Genomic DNA, 18,992 nt, shown 5'->3' on the forward strand with positions numbered 1-18,992 from the left:
AAACGGGTTTATATTGTTTTGTATAACAACATTATGTAATTTATATAGAACCAACAACGGAATACCCTCAGGGCAAACAGTAACGATGTATAATAATTTCCTTGTATATAATATACAGTAAACATTAAGTTTGTATTGTGTTATGAAAGATTTGATATAACAAGCAAATTAGAACTACAAATAACTACTAACACTTTACAAGGTAAATATTTGAATAATGGTAGAAATTTCACCGTCGCCCACAGTGTTTTGTTGAAGGACAGTTATATAAAGTAGGTACCCGACCCAGCTTCGTATTTGTGATATGGGGATCTACCTATATAAAATATTCATATAAATTAAAAAAAAATCTTATCTTTTTTGGGAGCAACCTTTACGCGCAGAACAACGGACGCATTAAGGGCAAACATATAAAGATACACTTTTGCGTATTAAAGAACAAGATTAGTTATTTCAACATTGCATGATTTGCAGTATAAAATTAGGTATAAATTATATTTGCACACCTACACAGCTATTTGTAAATATTTTGCTGTTCGTCGCCATTTATCTCGACAGCGAGAACAATTACATTTAATGAATTTATTTAAAAAAAATTCCTGTCGTGTGTAATTTAATTTTGAAATGAAAAGTAAAATACATTTAAAAAATAACTTTCAGTTTGTTTTTGTGTTGTTCTATAGGATGAAAATAAACTTTGAAGTAAATAAAATCCGTCAATATGTTACAATATATAATTTTATTGTGACAAAATTATTTTATTTTTTATATAGTTTATATATAAGAAAATTGGTTTAGTTATATATTTTTTTTAATTTTCTTTGGACATTTTTCTAAGTCTACATCTACACAAAATGCAAATTCAGCATAATATTGTTTGCAGCATTCATCTTCCAGTAGCAGAAGCATTTTGCAGAGAAGCACAGAGATTTGGACTAATTAACATGAATATTGTAGCTATGCCAAACTTTAGAAAGGGCTATCATTACTGATGCAAGTATAAAATATCGTGACTGTGCTCTTTACTCGTCAAGAGCTAATTTTGAGTGTAGCAGCCTATTTTATGGTGGCACTTAGAATGTGATATTATAATTAAATCTTATAAAAAGTCTGTTATCTGTTGTAGAGTTCATCAATTTAGTCCTAGGCGTGGAATCAGGTCATGCTTATAATCAAAATGCAATTAAATCGGAACTGAACCATCATGGAAAATCAAAAATAAAGGCTTTCTGTTTATTGTCTCCCTTTTATTCATGATGATGATGATACCCTGACCTGCTTTGATGAATCCTATCAAACCTGACAAATGTCAGTCAGAATAGACAATTGCACAGAGAACCTTAAGAGAAGAGAAAGTTAGATTAGAGGATCTGAAACAATAGCCTAGCCTATAAATTAAATACGCTCTTCACCTTTTTAAACCTTTAAAAGCAGTGATAAAATTAAGATGTAATAAAAATAACCTTAGTCATATATTTTTAAAAGTGTTTATAAGTTATTTCGTATTGAGTCGAAAAAGCTCCAAAAATTCTATAAGATTCGATTAATTTTGTGTAGACTACTTTTCATTTATATTAGTGATAAAAATGTAGCCCCTAGACCTCTGAGTTAGCGAATCGATATCAAATAAAACTTATGATATAAGACCCCATTACAGGCTCCTAACCTTGAACTTTGACATGGGTTCACAAAAGTAAAAGCAATGTAGGAAAACTTTGGTGAGGAAAATGTTCAAAGAAAATAACTCGCATTCTCTTAACAAGCCTAGCGGAAATTCTTTTATCGTGTCGTATATATCAGTGGATATTGTGGAAAATACGAGCATTATGAGACATTTCTTGACGTTTCAATAAGTGTGCTTTGTGATATCATCCAATTTTCCCACAAAAATATTTACTTTTAATTTATGTTTGATATCTATGATATTTTTTCGCTAAGCTCTTTTGGTATTTATAAAATTGATCTTACATTTACAAAATCAGCAATAACTTATACCTTTGTAGATATTTATTGGATTGGTACATAGAAACGATAAACCTAATTACAAGAAACTACACCGCATCAAGTGGTTTTAGTAAGATGACAGACAATATCAATAAAATATAAGCAATAATTCTTTTCATAAAATATTAGACGTCAGGATGAACTATCGACGTAAATCATTGTATCTTCACTCACAAAGCTACGATGTTACGAAACAATACAAAAAATAAATTTCTTAAATATATTTAGCGTCGAAAACGAGCCATGCGGTAAAGAGTTAACGATTTTAAGCCTGAACTTAAAGAGATTTTAGTTTATCGATAAATCACTTTACGTCGCTTGTTACAAGTAGTCCGAACACGATCCCAAGTGCTATTTACAAAGTTGAGATAACATTAAGTCAAGGCACGTGCTAAGTTCAAGACCAAACTTTCATCTCATCGTCCGAAGACTTTTAGTTGACAATTACAGTTAATTCTATTACTATAGTATGACGTATTATATGTATCGGAGGAAGTGACGGTGTTTACATTTTAAACAGTTTATTTAATTGCTCGAAGAACCGACGGCCGATGGGGCCGACGAGTTATCGAGTGGCAACCATGGACCGGAACACGCAGCGTGGGTAGAACCTCACGACCGACGACGGTGAAGGTCGCGGGAAGCCGCTGGTTGCGGGCTGCACAAGACCGGTCGTTGTTGCGATCTTTGGGGGAGGCCTATGTTCAGCAGTGGACGTCCTTCGGTTGAGAGATGATGAGATGAGATTTAATTGTATTATTATGTATGTTAATTTTCGGATAACATCTTACTAATTCATTCCAAGTTACTATTATAATGTATAAGTCACAACCAATCAGAGTAGAGGTTTTTGGTGGGAATTATGTAATGCTTACGTTATCTGTGACAGGAATTTAGTAATATGCATAGCGGAATGCTGGCTTTTTTTTTTTTAGTTAAAGCAAATCCCTTCAATTAATTCAAATCATTCATAAAATTAAATCGAATCAAATTAAATCCCTTCTTTAACAATGACATTATTCGCTTAGCCACTAGTCTCTGAATCACGTCAAAGAACCGCTTTCGAAGCGACAGTCACAAAAATTGAACCAAGTTAAATGATAAATAAATACATGGCATTACTTATTGTTGTCCAAATCTAAGTCGTACGTTCTACAAGACCCTGCCTTAATAATAATCCGAACTATTAGCGTCCGCATCAACGTTCGTAGAATTGATGTTCCTAGAGCGGAATCTGAAATGCACAAATGTGTTAACTGTGGATGTTACGAATTTTATTACCTCAATAAATTCCTCAGGTAATGGTCCAGCCGAGCTATCCTACTGTAATTCTGAGCTGCAGCGTACAATAATAATATAAGATCTTGAAGAATAAATTTATATACATTTTGTCAAAACTAAGATTTTGGTTGTACCTGATGGGTATCCACTTATTAGTTATTCTACTGAAAAATTGTGTTATAAAACTGGTGAACCAGTGCAATTAGAAGTACAAGGTCAAATTGGCGGTATAAGGAGTACATAGTAGTAGCAGTTCAAATTTCTGTTAGTGAATATGTCTGCCTTCCTCAGATAATTTAAAAAAATCATTATTACTTCTCTCGACTCCCGGGTTACCATAAACGGATTACCAAGAATACACTTTTATTCAGAGATAATGAACGTATAGAGACAGATTTGAATTAAATTTGAAAAATAAGCGGATTATGTCATGAGCATCGGCAAATTTAGAATCTGAAATTGTAGGCAAAATTTTTTATTTAAAAAATAAATTAAAGGAAATGTTTAAGGATGATTGCAGCGGATTTCTTAAATAAAACATTTAATTAATGTTTTAAATAATCGTTTGGTTATGTTTTTATCCCTTTTATGAATTTTTATATTTATAAATGTAATTCGGTATTATTTCACTTTAATGTAAGGTAAAATAAACAAACACCAATTGGGACACATGCAATCATGTAACAATGCATGAGATCTTTTATTCAAAAGGCATCAACTGTTTCGTTGAATGAAACGAAAATTTTGTGAAACTATCGGCCTATTCAATTTTCAATTCAGCATTCTCATCCATATTTTTCGTAATAATATTTAGCGTAACCAGAAAATGTAAATTTTGGGACACTATATAAGTTTCAATATGTACGTATGTATTACGACTCGGTTTTTTTTTATTACTGATGTTTTAAAAAGTACATAGTCAGATGAACCCCCGACGGTAAAAGGTCACGATCGCCATAGACATGATACTAATATTTAACAAAACAATTATAAGAATATCTTCTACAAAAATTGGAAAAGGCTGATTATTTTGGTTAACGATGTATGTTATTTGGAATTAGTTACTTGGAAGGTGTGATGGTGATTGTGCAAGCCAAGCCATAATATATTCTCCCACCAAAAGTAATACTTAGTATTGTTGTTTCCTTTGATATTTATCGGTAAAGCCCAATTAAGCAAGGTTAACGACGTACCACCATCACTCTTCGTCTCCTCCTGCCTCCTGCCCTTATCTCAATTTTACTTGGAGTCGGCGCAGCATGTCCTCTTCTTCCATACTTCTCTGTCCGACGTCATCTCACAAGTAACATTCTTTCTAACCATATCGTCTTTCACACAATCCATCCATCGTTTCTTTGGTCGTCCCCTTCCTCTATATCCATCCACATCCATTCTCCAAACCTTTCTTCGTATATTTCTCTATATTTGTACATAAAACTTTAAATGGCTATAATTATATGCTCATTTTAATAAAACTATTATAATTAAAGTTTGTTTATGGGCCTTGAAATATTTGAGGTTACTATTATTATTCTGTTTTGCCTTCAATCTAAATTTTCAGGTTGGATCATATCTGCTATTTTCACAATGCTAGAATTTACAAGTATGACGATGAGCTCCTTGGATTTATTTATAGAGACTCAACACAATAAGTTGGAATATTTTAAGAAGAATTTCTATTTGCTTATTACTTTATAATATTTGAAGGTTATAAGACGGTGAAAGATTGTATGAAGCACAAATATTTAAGCATTATAATAGCTTTAATAATCGTTATATTTTATTAATTAATATTCACTTATACCTATTACCTTAATACTGACTTTGTATATTGATAATCGCAAAAAACAAAATTCAAATATTATCAATAAATTAACAAGCAATAACAATCATACTTTATTAAAAATTATATCATACCTTAAATGTTAACACCTAGCTGGTCCAGGAAAAAGTAAAGAGTGTTCTGTACGGAGCTTCCATCACTTATATATAATCTATCCATCACTTATATAATAAATATAAGCCTCACTACAAATAACACGATTCACAATAATGACCAGAAAAGTCAGACTACCCTCTAATTTCATATCAATTGATTCGAACATACAATAAATAACGTAAGCGTTTTTTGTAATCATCTAATTATTTAATACTATCTTACTTAATCTGTAAAGCTCAAAAAAAATATACTTCAAACATTTATTTTGAACCAAGTAATAAAATATTATTGAGAAAAACGTACCATGTTTTCTTTATTTTAATGAGACGCTTGTGGCCGGAATAGAATTTTTAATGAAGGAAAAATGTTAAACGATAAATTTGCTCTACAAATTGCACACTTCGCCTTATTAATGGATGGCGAATTAGCAGTTCTATGCTGTTTCTATTTGAAGGGTATCATTCAAAAAGTATTAATTAAAAGACTTTGAAATATATTCAAGAAATATTAATTATTATTAACTATTTATTTTTGTATTTTTCTTAATTATTTTTTTCTAGAGATATAATTGAGAGCACTTTTGGTTTTCAGTCCAATGTTATTGAACAAAAAAAGTATGTTGAATATTTTTCAATAAGATTGTTCTTTATGGTATAACAATGTTCGTTTAACTTATATAAAAAACATTTCTGTGAAAATCATCATAAAATATTCGAAATTCAATACAAAAAGAAATGTTGCTACAGAAAATAATTACAATTGTCAAAAGACTTGACGATCCAAAGTATCCTTTATTAGCTCCAAATGTTACAGGGCTTTATTGGTTCGGTCTCTGGCAACGCGGGAACAAATATCGCGATGCCCTCTTCAACTTTTTACATTTTTGTTCCCTTGTTTTTGTTATAAGTGAATTCGTCGAACTGTACTTTATGAGAAACGATTTGATGAAAGTTCTTTTCAATATCTCGGTCACTGCTTTGAGTCTCGTCTCGATAAGTAAGACAGTGTTTTTTATATCATACCTTACGTATTGGAAAAGGCTTATCGAAAACATATCGAGAGAAGAAATTTCCGCGCTACAAAGTAAAGATCCAAAAGTCGTTTATTTAATGGAACAGTACAAGAATTACTCCCGCGTCATTACCTATTTATTTTGGTCAGTCATATTATTGACAAATGTGGTCACGATTGTGTCTCCATTTCTGAAACTGGTAACAACTGCATCCTATCGTGAAATGATTAAAAATGGTACTGAGCCTTACCCCCAAATTTTGAGTTCATGGTTTCCATTTGATAAAACAATATTGCCAGGATATTTAGCGGCTGTTGCGGTCCACATCACAATGACAACTCAGGGCGCAGGAGTTGTTGCAGTCTATGACACCAATGCCGTTGCTATTATGTCATTTTTGAAAGGGCAAATTCAAATTTTGCGGTGGAAGTGTCAGATAATTTTCGGAGAAGATAGAGGAGTTTCAAATGATGATGTTTTGAATAATATAAAGGAATGCCATCGATTGCACAATTTTATAATCGAGTAAGGGATATATTTTTACAAATTTTGAATTATGATTTTCCATGATGTAAGCCCGTACAGTATTTTATTGTTACAGGCAGCACAAGGCATTCAACTCAATTATTTCGCCCGTGATGTTCATGTACGTACTCGTCTGTTCTATTATGATTTGCTGCAGCGTCGTGCAATTAAGTTTGGTAAGCAAATTCACTGTACTAATGTAATTTAATTTAATCAGAAACCTGAATAGTCAGTACACGAACTGACTAGAACTCATTAAAACGGTTTAATCTTGAATCCTTGGATCATTTACTCGCCCCCATCTAACATCAATTTGACGCTCCGAGAAAATAATAATATTACGTAAGTCTTGAAAACAGGTCTGTCTAGTATTCTTGAGTTCGAGTGAATTTCAATAAAAAATAATAAATAATTTGTATAAAATTTAAGTAAAATTATAATTTTTGATATTCTGATTGTTCTATAGTAATTGCTTAGATAATTATTATGTGATATGTTTGTACAGGGTGAAGTGACGATGTCACAAATGTTGTGGGTGATTGAATACACCATAGCATTGGCAGTACAACTTTTCTTGTACTGTTGGCACAGTAATGAAATCGCTTACGAGGTATGTTTATAAAAACAATTATACGAACTTTAATATTAAGCATAGTTAACTTGACGTAAAATGATTACTTATAAAGTAAGAAAATTATTAAGAAACGCGATATAAAAAAGAGATCCTATTAGATATTTGACGAGAACTTGGTCAATTTATAAGCTCAGCTCTAAAATAAAACATTGGTAACTATTAGTATTACCAATATTTTGGACGTACGGTATAGACTTTTTTGAACAATAATAAGTTTTTTGCTCACAATTTTTTTTATTAATTCATTTCATTTTATTATAATGACATAAAAATAAATATTATATTCAAGTTACCAACTTGATATTTTAAACTAACAGAAATATGTTTCATGAATAGCTTCGTACCATCGGTTTGAAATTTTCTGCCTATATTTCGGTTTTATCGCCATGAATTGTCAAAAGTAATTCATTAGTTATAAATCTTATTTAATTATGAACTATGTAACAACCCTACGCTGATCATCCATATAATCTTCTATTGAGTAATACACATTTTTATGTTAAGACCTGAATTTGTCAATGAATAAATCATTCGTTTTCCGCAATTGTTTCTTAAACTTAAATATTTTTCAAGAGTAATGCAGTTGATCTCGGCGTTTACACGAGTAACTGGTGGAGATCTGATGTTCGAGTTCGCAAACAAGTGTTGATTCTTGCTGGAAAGTTGTCATCCCCGTTCATATTAGATGCGGGACCATTTGCAACATTCTCTATGTCGACTTTTATCGACGTAAGTATCTTTCAATTTTGCAATTTGAATTTTATATCGTAAAGATATAAGCGATCGTACGAAACTAAACCAAAATATTAGTTATTTCATTATTTTGTTCTCTTACTACCGTTGAGTTAGATCTCCGCTGGTCAATGCGTATTTTCAATTCTCGTTAAGTGTCGTTGAGTAGAGGATTCCCTGGGAACCCCTCTAGCTTGGAGGCCCGCAAAGATGGGAAAACCGTCGGAGCGTCACGATAGCATGCGCAAGCGATCCCATGATGCCCCTTGGAAGAGATGGAGTGGGTACCACTGGATTTTAGTCGGTATTCCAGTGAGAAAAAGAATCGCTCTTTGCGCTTGCCGCCTGATTGGGCATGGCTATCTTACCAAATGTTTTACTGCTTTGTGTAATTTAAAGGAAGAGCGAGCCATGTGCCATAGAGGCACAAGAGCCATAACATCTCAGGTTACTTAGCTTATGATACGATGGTACTTAAGCCTTTAAAACAATTGTATGATCTTGAGTCTTTCTAATACACTTTATTTTTCAGATCTTGAAAGGATCATACAGTTTTTACACATTATTCACTCAAATGCATGAAAGTAAAAAATAATTATACGATTTCGTCGTTTAATTAATGGCACTTATAAATTGTTTAAATGCAATTGCAATTTTCATTATTTATCTTTGTTAAGATTATTACATTACCATATTAATAAAACTTAAGCACATGTAAATATTTTTTTTATTTTATTTAAAAAAATCTCTATATAGAGCAGATTCGTCTACATTCCCATACTTCCCTTATTCTATGTTTTGCGCGACATTAATACTTTTTTTGTTGTGTATGAAAGATTAGTAATCTAGTGCTATATATTAAAATAATGACTACATAAATATATATAGAACTATAAAACAACTTAACGCCCTGGCAGTACATTGAACGTGTGAGAAGACCGAAGATCGAAGATCGAAAACCATCAAGTACCAATACAACCTCAATTGTAACTGTGTTCGGTTGCGGTTGGATTTAATGATAAAGACAATTCTGGGAAGTCATAATCGTTAACTTGACTTGATTATAAATACAATTTACATTTACTGCTTTGCAGCCATTGTAATGTTCCTTGAAATTTGAATTTTAGTTATATCCTACTAATTATGTTTTGAATGGTACACAAAAATTTTCCTTACCGGTTTTAGTAAGGCTTCGTGTAAACTTGTAGTTTGAATGGTAAGTAAGTGTAATAACATAAACAAGGGAGTTGGATCACGCTTCATGGACCACATAGTCGACTGCACATCACATCGTATGGATATATCAAACATCATAAGGTATTGTTCCTTTGTATATGTACCCAATCTATAAATTATATATTTTATATAATGTATAATAATTATATATATTTTTAATATAATATCGTTCTGTTTAAAGTTTAACGCTATATACTAATCTAATATTCCATTAAAATAGGCACTTCATTTCGACTGAAGCCATACAAACGATTTATATATCAGAACTTTATTTGATGGTATAACAGACATTTCAATGAACGTTAAAATCTATAGCTCGACTACTTTACACTTCCAATAATAACGTCTTATACTATAAGTCACTTAAACACACACACAATATTAAAATATTTTTTTTTTTATTTCTCTGCTCATTGCTGCTCATACAAATTCGTCTATAGATATCTTAGATAATTTATAAAGTTATGTCTCATCAAAAGTCAGGTAACAAATTATACTTTAATAAATACTTAATATGGGTTATTTGAAGTTTAACAAGTTTTTACATTCTCTAATTTCAGTGCAATGACCACTGAACATCTCATTCTCTGACGCTGGTAAGTATATAGTCAGTCCATTACAAAACAGACCAATTACGATGCGTAAAACACTACGAACTTTTATTTAGGGACCAAATTCTTCCAATTCTTTAGTATTACCATGCACTTTATCTTACGCAACAGATTGGAAAACTCCTCCTATTAATGTATAGAAAATATATGCAGTGTTGCCTTTATTCATGTCGTCTACCTTTGTGAGTACTTGTGCTATTTCCAAACAGCTGTGTATTTGGAATTATTGTGTACCTATTTGGAAGGTAAGTGAATCACTCACGGGAAATAACATTTTATATTGTCTGTATTGCGTTAACATTGTAACAAATATGTTTTTTTAGAATTGTCTATGATAAGTGGTTGTAAAAGGTAGTAAGTGTTATGATAGTAGAGCATTTATACGTCGTTTTTACTAACAACGTTTTGAGCCGTATCAATTTGAGTGCACAAGACTATTATTATTAAAATATTTGAATATTAAAAAATAAATAAATACCAATTAAATTAATATATAAATTTATTTATTTATAATGTTTATTTACAGTGAGTAATAAGTAGGTATAAAGCCAAATCACACGATACAATTGGATTTTTATTTAAAAATTTTAGAAACCACTAAATGATCAGTTTTTCTCTGCTATATTATGCATGTATTTTACATACATATAAACCTTGTTCTTGACTAACTCTATCTATTAAAAAAAGCCGCATCAAAATCCGTTGCGCATTTGTAAAGATCTAACTAAACATACATATTAACCGACAGACAGCGGAATGCGACTTTGTTTTATATTATGTAATGATTTACTATATACTATGATACTTTATACTATATATTCGGAACGTTATTTATTAATCTATTATTATATAGTGTTACCTTATTTCTGTGGGTATGGATTTGAAGAAAACAGTTTTGTTATATAACTATTTAATTGGAGAAACCAAAATTTATAAATCTTACAAAAAGTTTTTTTTTTTTAATGTTAGAGGTGGCAAACGAGCAGGAGGCTCACCTGATGGAAAGTGACTACCACCGCCCATGGACATCTGCAACACCGGGGGCCTTGCAGGTGCGTTGCCGGCCTTTCAGGAAAGAGTACGCTCTTTTCTTGAAGGTTCCCAAGTCGTATCGGTTCGGAAAAACCGTTTAAAAAAGTTTAGTTACAGCTTTCGTTACTTAATTTAGTTACAGCTTTTGTAATATGGATAATTAAAAAATATGCCAGCTAGACTCAGCGTGGGTCACTTGGGATAAAAGGAATGTTTGAAAATACAATGCATTATAATTTATCTTATTAAATATTGATATTTAGGCGCCCCTGACGATTCAAAGATTGTATATTTGATTATTTAGTACACCGTTCGTCAGCCCGGTGTAACTTAGTTTGTATAAAAAATTAAAGTGGGTACATCACCAAATTTCCAGCTACATGTGGATATTGATTATATCTAAGGGAACAGGCATGTCATCCTTGGAGTTGCACAAGCAGCTATCTGGACACACTCAACCAGGAAACTGCAGCCGTCCACGCTTAATATTTCAAATCCATGTGATGGGTAAAAAAAAAACCTCCTGCTATACGAAATATACAGGTTCAATAATCAAGAAAATAACAAGAAATAAATACCTTTAACGAGGGATGTAAGTAATTTACCTTCTGGAGGTTTAAAGTCCTGCTTACTTTAAATGACGATTTCAACTCCGGAGAATCATTCCAATGGGTTAAAAATCACTGTAAAACACAAATTAAACAAGACTACGACTTTCTGAATAGCAAACCAACGCATTTAAGCAAAAACAAGAATTAAAGACTTACAATTTTTTAAGGTCGGTAGAAATATGTTGTATAAAGTTTTTATCAAACTTCAAAACTCCATTATAAATATATTCTGAAAAGATATATGCTGTTAAAGCACTGAAGTAATAATCAATCACAAATTAAGAAACTCAACTATTAAGGTAACTTACCGATATATTCAATATATCGAATTTGAACTTTGAATTCGGTGTTAAACCGAAGATGTAAAAATGCAAAAAGAACGAAATCGAAAGTTCTTGAAACTTTGAAAGGTGCGGGAGTGTGGCCAGCCAGGGAATTATATCCATATGTAGATCAAAGAAATATTTATGGAATAATTATTTTATTTAATAAAAGCCAATTATAAGGCAAAATAAATCTGTCCTAATAATTTTCCGACATTTTCAAACAAATAATAACCCTTTATTGGATGACAGCTAATAAATTAATCTGAAACGATGCAAAATCACTTCCAACAAATACAACAAACAAATTAGATAAAAAAATCTAATTTTAATAATTATTTCACTGTACTGATAAAATAAATATAATTTATTTTATTATTTAAATTCAAATAAAATGCCAAAATGAGGTATTGGGCTAGCAATACCTATATATGGGAAGTGGGGAAATGGTTTAACGGCACGGATTTTAGCGAATTGACACTTTTGTGACGTTTTATATAATTTTAAAAAATTTTAAAAATATTTTTAATGTAACAATAGGATTGTGTACTTAGTATTAGAAAAGGTTGCATATCTTATTAAATTACGTATTATATTAAAACCAAAACAGGATTACACCAGTGGTTGTATTCTGTAATACAAAGTATAAAAGATAATTAGAGTTAAATTACAGTAACAAGTTAGTTTATAGTGATATTATATGCATAATGCATACATTATATTTTTGCCCTAATAACGTAAATAAAAATCTATCGGTTGTAATTTTTTATTTATTTAAATGCAAAATAAAATACTCTTTCCTATTTTTGCTAAAAATTTAATACACACTTCAAATGGAACAAGGCGAACATTTCAATTAAAAATCATCCATAAATTAGCATTAACGAACTTGTAAATTATGTTATTCTACTAAATATAAAGGGTATTTCATTTAAAAGCATGTATTTTTGTACACCTAAGATAATAACTCCTCGGTAATATCGTATAAATTATACCAATATTAAACGAAATGATACCGAAGCCATAGAAAAGCTTTCGCAAAAAGTTAAAGTAATATACACCTGTTTTTTTACAAAAATTATGGAACCTTGTCATCTCTATATACCAAAAAATTATTGGGTACTTTTAGCTCCGGTTCGATAATCTTATAAGCTACATTAAAAATAAAACTAAGGTTTTTTTTTTATATTTAAGATACCTAGAATACTAATTAGCATTTTCAGAAAAAGATACAGGTCCAGGATTTACACATATCAATATAAGTTATATCAAAGCTTGTAAAATAAATAGCAATATGATGATAATGGTGATCATACTGAAAGATTTTCATGACCAGTTATTTGAACCCAGGACGTAAACTTACTAAAATACAGGACAAATAGGTAGGCAGGAGTCTGAGTTTCTTTCGCCAGTCCTCTTGAATGAGAGGCGTCTTACGCAGTGTATACTAAACCACTGACTCTACTTTAGGGCTCATCTGCTCCAACGGCCACCATTCCTTTGATAGACGTGACTAGCACAATGCCACTTCCGTTTGCTAATCATGCATTTATAATATTATAATTCTATTGCTCGCTCCACAGTACACTGAGTGACCTTGAATTTGTGAACTAGTACTGCAGTTAGTGACTACGTTTTGGCCCACAAAAAATGGTCACGTATATATAACACAGAAACTATAATTCCAACTGATAAATTAATTTATTTTTAGTATAACATTAAGGAATTTATCTCGATAAACGTTGCCAAATTGATTTAATAACGTATTTACATAAATCTCTTTAAGACATTATTCACCCATTTATTAATTTGTATTACATAATGTAATTAATATTTTATGTTAATAAATATTTTTGATTATTAGTAAAGAACAATTCTCAAAGTAGCTTCTGTGATAGTATATGCTCATAAAATAACTGATTATCAAACTATGGTCATGATGACAATTGCTTCGTTATGATTACTTTTTCTTATTTACCATGTTTTATATGACAATAGAAAATAATTAAGCCTCATCAGAAAATATTAAGTTAGCTTTAACATTTGTACTAAAGTCATTTATGTATTCCAAAAATAGAATAGGAACTAAAATTGATCCTTGTGGAGTACCTATTCTTAGTATAGACCCAGAATTTATTCCGTTCACGGAAACTTGTTGTACTTTGATTCAAGTACGAAGCCTATCCTTTGCTTAACAAAATCAAAAGCTTTAGATACGTCATAGAATTCATCAATAGCATTTTGTTATATATTTAATTCATTGTATTTACATAGTATATAATATATCTTAAGTCTTCTTAGTTAAATGTTGAGTTTAACATGATGAGAGTACCGCTGATACTTTAGTATATGGTTCGTAATTTTTTTCATTGTCTCATTGTTTATCGTTTATTTGTCATTGGCTGTTTAATAAAATTGCTTGCAGTAACTATATATTGCGGTGTTTGCAATATGTACATGCTGTATTTAAATATTATATCAACATCATCATAATCATAAACCAATTATAATCCACTGCTTGACATAGACCTCTTCCAAAGTGCGCCAGAGTTCCCGATTCTCCGCCTTCTGCATCCAGTCAATTACCACCATCTTATTCAGGTCATCGGTATACCTGGCTGTGGAGCTACGCTATGTTTTCCTACGCTCCTATAACTTTTATAATTATCAAAATATGCACCGAACTAAGAAAAGCGTTACAAAGTAACGTTAGTATACTTTTTTTGTCCTACCAGCTATATATCTTGACTATTAAAGCGAGGAAATTATATTTTTAATAAGACTGGTGCTAGATCAACAGAATATTACATAATTCGATTTATATATCTTCTTTGTGGAAAACATTGACCGACCGCTTAGAATATAATCAAGCACATATTTCAATAACAAATATATCTTTATTTCCAGTTAAGTAAATATTAATTAAAACGAATTACGTAACTGTGGGTGCGTAAGATAATTGCTCGGCGATCTTTGCGTTACACGATTCTACAATAAATAATTGTGCGCTCATTTATTTTAAGCGTCTTTCGTAAAATTAGAAAAAAGCTTCAAAAGTTTGACGTACATAACTAATATGTATGTTATAAATTATAATACCGCATATTTATATTATAAATACATAATATACAACTCTATATAATTAAATATTATAGATGATTTATATAGAAATTAATTTTAATTTTATTTTTAATTCCAGAGAAATAACGCAGCAATGTTACGCCAAGTAACTAATGTTTTGCAATTTTACTATTAAACAAAATCGTATGATTTTTAGTCCACCTACCAATACCAAAAATTCTGAGAGTTGTCAATTTTTTTTTTCTTAATTAGCGGAACAGCAGTGGAAAAATAGGAGTTATTTCAATAACATACTTTATTTCAATTGAATGAAAGATTTCTTGTATTATCATTATATTGGTCAACTTATTCATGATATGCATTTCCATCATGAGTCAGTTTTTCCTTCAGCTGCATTCCTTCAGTTAAACTTATACTGGCATATAATAAATTATACTTTACGTAACTTCTTTTCCAAAAATAACTTAACTTCTTTTCCAAAAAATATAAATATATCTAATGCAACTACATCTGACTTTTTTAAATTTTTATAACAATATTTATTTTTTGCTCAGAAGCGTGTAATAGCTATAGGATCCTTTCAAAATCTGTAACAAAGCACATTTTATTAGAAAACGCATAACAAAGATAATATCGATAATTACAAGAGCCTAGAGCATAACAGAAAATATCAGAAGAAAATCTGTATAACCAACGTTAAACAAAATCAGTAGAACGACCTGAAATTAGATCTAAACTTTCACGTTGATAAAAATTGGTAATGAGCAATAGGAATAACGGCATATTTTTATATGAGACCAGACTTCTTCCTTTTTGTAAAATTATCTGTAATCTGTATAAAGACATAATTAATCCATAATTGAATGTTTGTAAATCTTACAGCAACAAAAGTAGCAACAGTTAACTCAGTGAAGGGACCAGCTGTGAATCTAATGGTTTTATTCAATTGACCGCTAAGTAACAAAACACAGCGGCGCACGCTCAGGCTCTGAGACCACCAAGCACTTGCGTAGACACCTTCGTCGACTGTCTTACTCTGAAATCAGAATAGTTTTAATTTATTAAATAAGATATAATTTTTTTTGGACAGATGTGCGCGCCCGTGCCGCGGTTTATATTTTATTCTAAATTTTACAAATTTGCCCCTAATTCACTTTGTGGTAGGGCTCTGCGTGAGCCCGTCTATCTAAGTACCACGCCCTTATCATACGTTCTACCCCAAAATATAAATACTTAATATTTTTGTATTCTGGTTTGAAAGATTTAATAGCCAGAGCACCCACAGGCACAAATGACAAAACATTTGAGTTTTCAAGATTGATGGTACATTGGTGATATGAGGAATGATGATTATATCTTACAGTACCAACGTTTGTGGGCAGCGGTGACCACCTACTAACATATTCGTTAGTACTCCTACCGAACAAAAAAAGTAATATTTCTACGTTATAATGCTAAGTGCATTGTAAATCTGCGTCTTATACAATGAAATACATAATACTAAACCATTCTACGCTTCATTTCTCTTGCACCAAGAGAGCGGCTCCGTTGCCTCTGATATCCATAAATAGGTAGCCATTATGATAGCCATACTATTGCCATTGGCCGTAATTCGACAATTGTCCAACAAATTTTAGTGTTTTATTTTGGAAAGGATAAACTAAAGAGTAATGACTGAATTCATAGAGGATAAATAGGTGAACTTCAATATGCAAAAATATCGAGAAACCAAAACGATGGCATAACAGAGAACAAACCACAACAGTATACCGTAACACTGGAATATGTTTCATTTTTTAAATATTCAGCTCGAAAACCTCATACCATATACAGAACTTTATTGCTGTGCCAACAATAAAGGAATAGCTGAACTACAAGCGCAATAAGATATTCCGCTATCCAAACTTGCTGCATACTGGTTGTGCCTTCCTGAAAACAAAACAATACAATATACTTGTGAAGGAACATAAAATGTGTTAAATTACTCGCAACGTAACACAAAAATTCGGACAACTTTCATTCCTAACTTGAGAATATAAAAATAAATTTGTTCAATGTGATTAAAAAAATATTTAAAGTTAAAATACAAGTCGAGATGGCCCAGTGGTTAGAACGCGTGCATCTTAACCGATGATTTCGGGTTCAAACCCAGGCAGGCACCACTGAATTTTCATGTGCTTAATTTGTGTTTATTATTCATCTCGTGCTCGGCGGTGAAGGAAAACATCGTGAGGAAACCTGCATGTGTCTAATTTCAACGAAATTCTGCCACATGTGTATTCCACCAACCCGCATTGGAGCAGCGTGGTGGAATATGCTCCATACCTTCTCCTCAACGGGAGAGGAGGCCTTAGCCCAGCAGTGGGAAATTTACAGGCTGATTATGTTTATTATGTATGTTATGTAAAATACAATACCGTTGTCAATTGCACGGCGCTGGCACAAAACATGAATGAACAAATGATAACATACAAAAACATCACCGGCGATAGAAGCGAATTTAATATCCTCGTGTATCTGAAATAAACCCATAATATCCAAGTTATTAAAATTGGGGCTACAATAGCTCCTTAATTAAATCAATTAAAAGTTCATTGACTTGATCAGTATAACGTGATGCTGATGACAATCCTGTATCCTTCTCACAGCTTCTACATAACTAACTTGCTCTTGACCGTCTCCAAATAATCGTTCACAGTTCGATTTTAGAATTTCAAGTTGACCAGAGAAAAATGTAATCAAAACAACTGCATTTGCATCATAATTTGCTACAATGCCACCACCGTAGAAACAAATAAGGCTATGAATTGTTACTAGTATAACGTAACCGAAGCCTCTGGTTTTGTCAAAAGGTGCCCAAGAGCTCATTATTTCGGGGTATGCTGCCGTGCCATTCCTAATTTCCTCTCTTCGTTTCGATGATGAAAGGTAAATTACCAATGGTGCTAATATGACGGTAATAACTGTAACTGTCACGAGACACCAATAAAAATAAATGACAGTTCTAGAATATCCAGTATATTTTTTGATGATTTTATTTATGGTATCGTCTCTTTTGTTTTTTTGTTCCTTTTCCAGCATTGATACGTTTTCGAAGATATTTTTCCAATATTTCTGCCAGGCAATAAAAGTCCCAGCTTTGACAACGCATACTGTACTCAACATCGTTACCGATAAATTTCTTAGAGCCATTTCTAGATTTGACCTGATGTACCACAGCTCAACATATTGGGTCAATACAAAGATGATAGCTAAAAGATGAATGATGTTATAGATAACACGACTTAATCCTTTATTAGGTTGCCACATGCCCCATGTTTGTAAGCCCCATAAAGTTGGACCCAATAGTGGATTAGATGGATCTTCCAAATTGGTCAAAGCTTGGAACATCACAACAACTTTTATGGAGCGTTAGTTCGTTACCAAGTTCGGTAACGGAATGACTTTTTTAACCGATCTCGATTCAAAGTTATTTACTGAATACAAACACATAGCTGTTGATCCCATTTTTGCTTTACATTTTATTTCCGCGGAATTTTTAAAATTGAAGACATTGAATATCTGTATTCAAAATATATTTATTTTATTCTATAGAGTACGTTATCATTATAAATAAAAAAACGTCGAAACAATTAATCGATTTCAAAATATTTCGTTAAAGTTTATGATTTTAGAGGCACTGTCGAATGTCATTTAACAAATTAGATTAAAACTTTTACAAGTAAATTCATTAAAAGTGAAGAATTTACTGCGTATCATAAATTCAATCGAGACAAATCACGTGACAATATTAATTTATATTAATCAACCGATACCAATTCAAATACTTTTGTTCAACTAAATATAATTATAAAATGCATAGAAAATGTTTTTCAAAAACAACAAACAGAAACATTTCACATTTATTCGTGTTATTATTCGTAACCATTAAATGATATGATACACATTGGGCGGAAAGCTGTCCCAATACG

The 18,992-nt window shown here is 31.5% G+C and overlaps 2 protein-coding genes across 2 annotated transcripts; one reads left to right on the forward strand and one right to left on the reverse strand.

Annotated features, from left to right (window-relative positions):
* The first annotated feature begins 5,958 nt into the window (after positions 1–5,958).
* Positions 5,959–8,722, forward strand: LOC113403808 (odorant receptor 82a-like). Its single transcript, XM_026644409.2, has 5 exons — positions 5,959–6,761; positions 6,838–6,937; positions 7,267–7,371; positions 7,969–8,124; positions 8,660–8,722. Exons 1-5 carry the CDS (start codon positions 5,959–5,961, stop codon positions 8,720–8,722), a joined length of 1,227 nt encoding a protein of 408 aa, XP_026500194.2.
* Positions 8,723–15,560: 6,838 nt separating this feature from the next.
* On the reverse strand, positions 15,561–18,411 carry LOC113403761 (odorant receptor 49b-like). Its single transcript, XM_026644349.2, has 5 exons — positions 17,621–18,411; positions 17,439–17,538; positions 16,846–16,950; positions 15,902–16,057; positions 15,561–15,608 (listed from the first exon to the last, which is right to left on the reverse strand). Exons 1-5 carry the CDS (start codon positions 18,409–18,411, stop codon positions 15,561–15,563), a joined length of 1,200 nt encoding a protein of 399 aa, XP_026500134.2.
* Between the last annotated feature and the right edge of the window lie 581 nt (positions 18,412–18,992).

Source organism: Vanessa tameamea, chromosome 20 (assembly GCF_037043105.1).
Source record: "Vanessa tameamea isolate UH-Manoa-2023 chromosome 20, ilVanTame1 primary haplotype, whole genome shotgun sequence".
In the NCBI taxonomy this organism is placed as follows: domain Eukaryota; kingdom Metazoa; phylum Arthropoda; class Insecta; order Lepidoptera; family Nymphalidae; genus Vanessa; species Vanessa tameamea.

Bases quoted from the DNA above. Each gene is read 5' to 3' on its own strand.
- LOC113403808 (XM_026644409.2), top strand. From the start codon at position 5,959: ATGTTGCTACAGAAAATAATTACAATTGTCAAAAGACTTGACGATCCA. The intron at 7,372-7,968 runs GTATGTTTATAA...ATATTTTTCAAG, and splicing joins GTAATGAAATCGCTTACGAG to AGTAATGCAGTTGATCTCGG. The intron at 8,125-8,659 runs GTAAGTATCTTT...TTTATTTTTCAG, and splicing joins CTATGTCGACTTTTATCGAC to ATCTTGAAAGGATCATACAG.
- LOC113403761 (XM_026644349.2), bottom strand. From the start codon at position 18,411: ATGTTCCAAGCTTTGACCAATTTGGAAGATCCATCTAATCCACTATTG. The intron at 16,951-17,438 runs GTATTGTATTTT...TTTTGTTTTCAG, and splicing joins GCGCCGTGCAATTGACAACG to GAAGGCACAACCAGTATGCA. The intron at 15,609-15,901 runs GTAAGATTTACA...GCTTTGTTACAG, and splicing joins CTGTTGCTACTTTTGTTGCT to ATTTTGAAAGGATCCTATAG.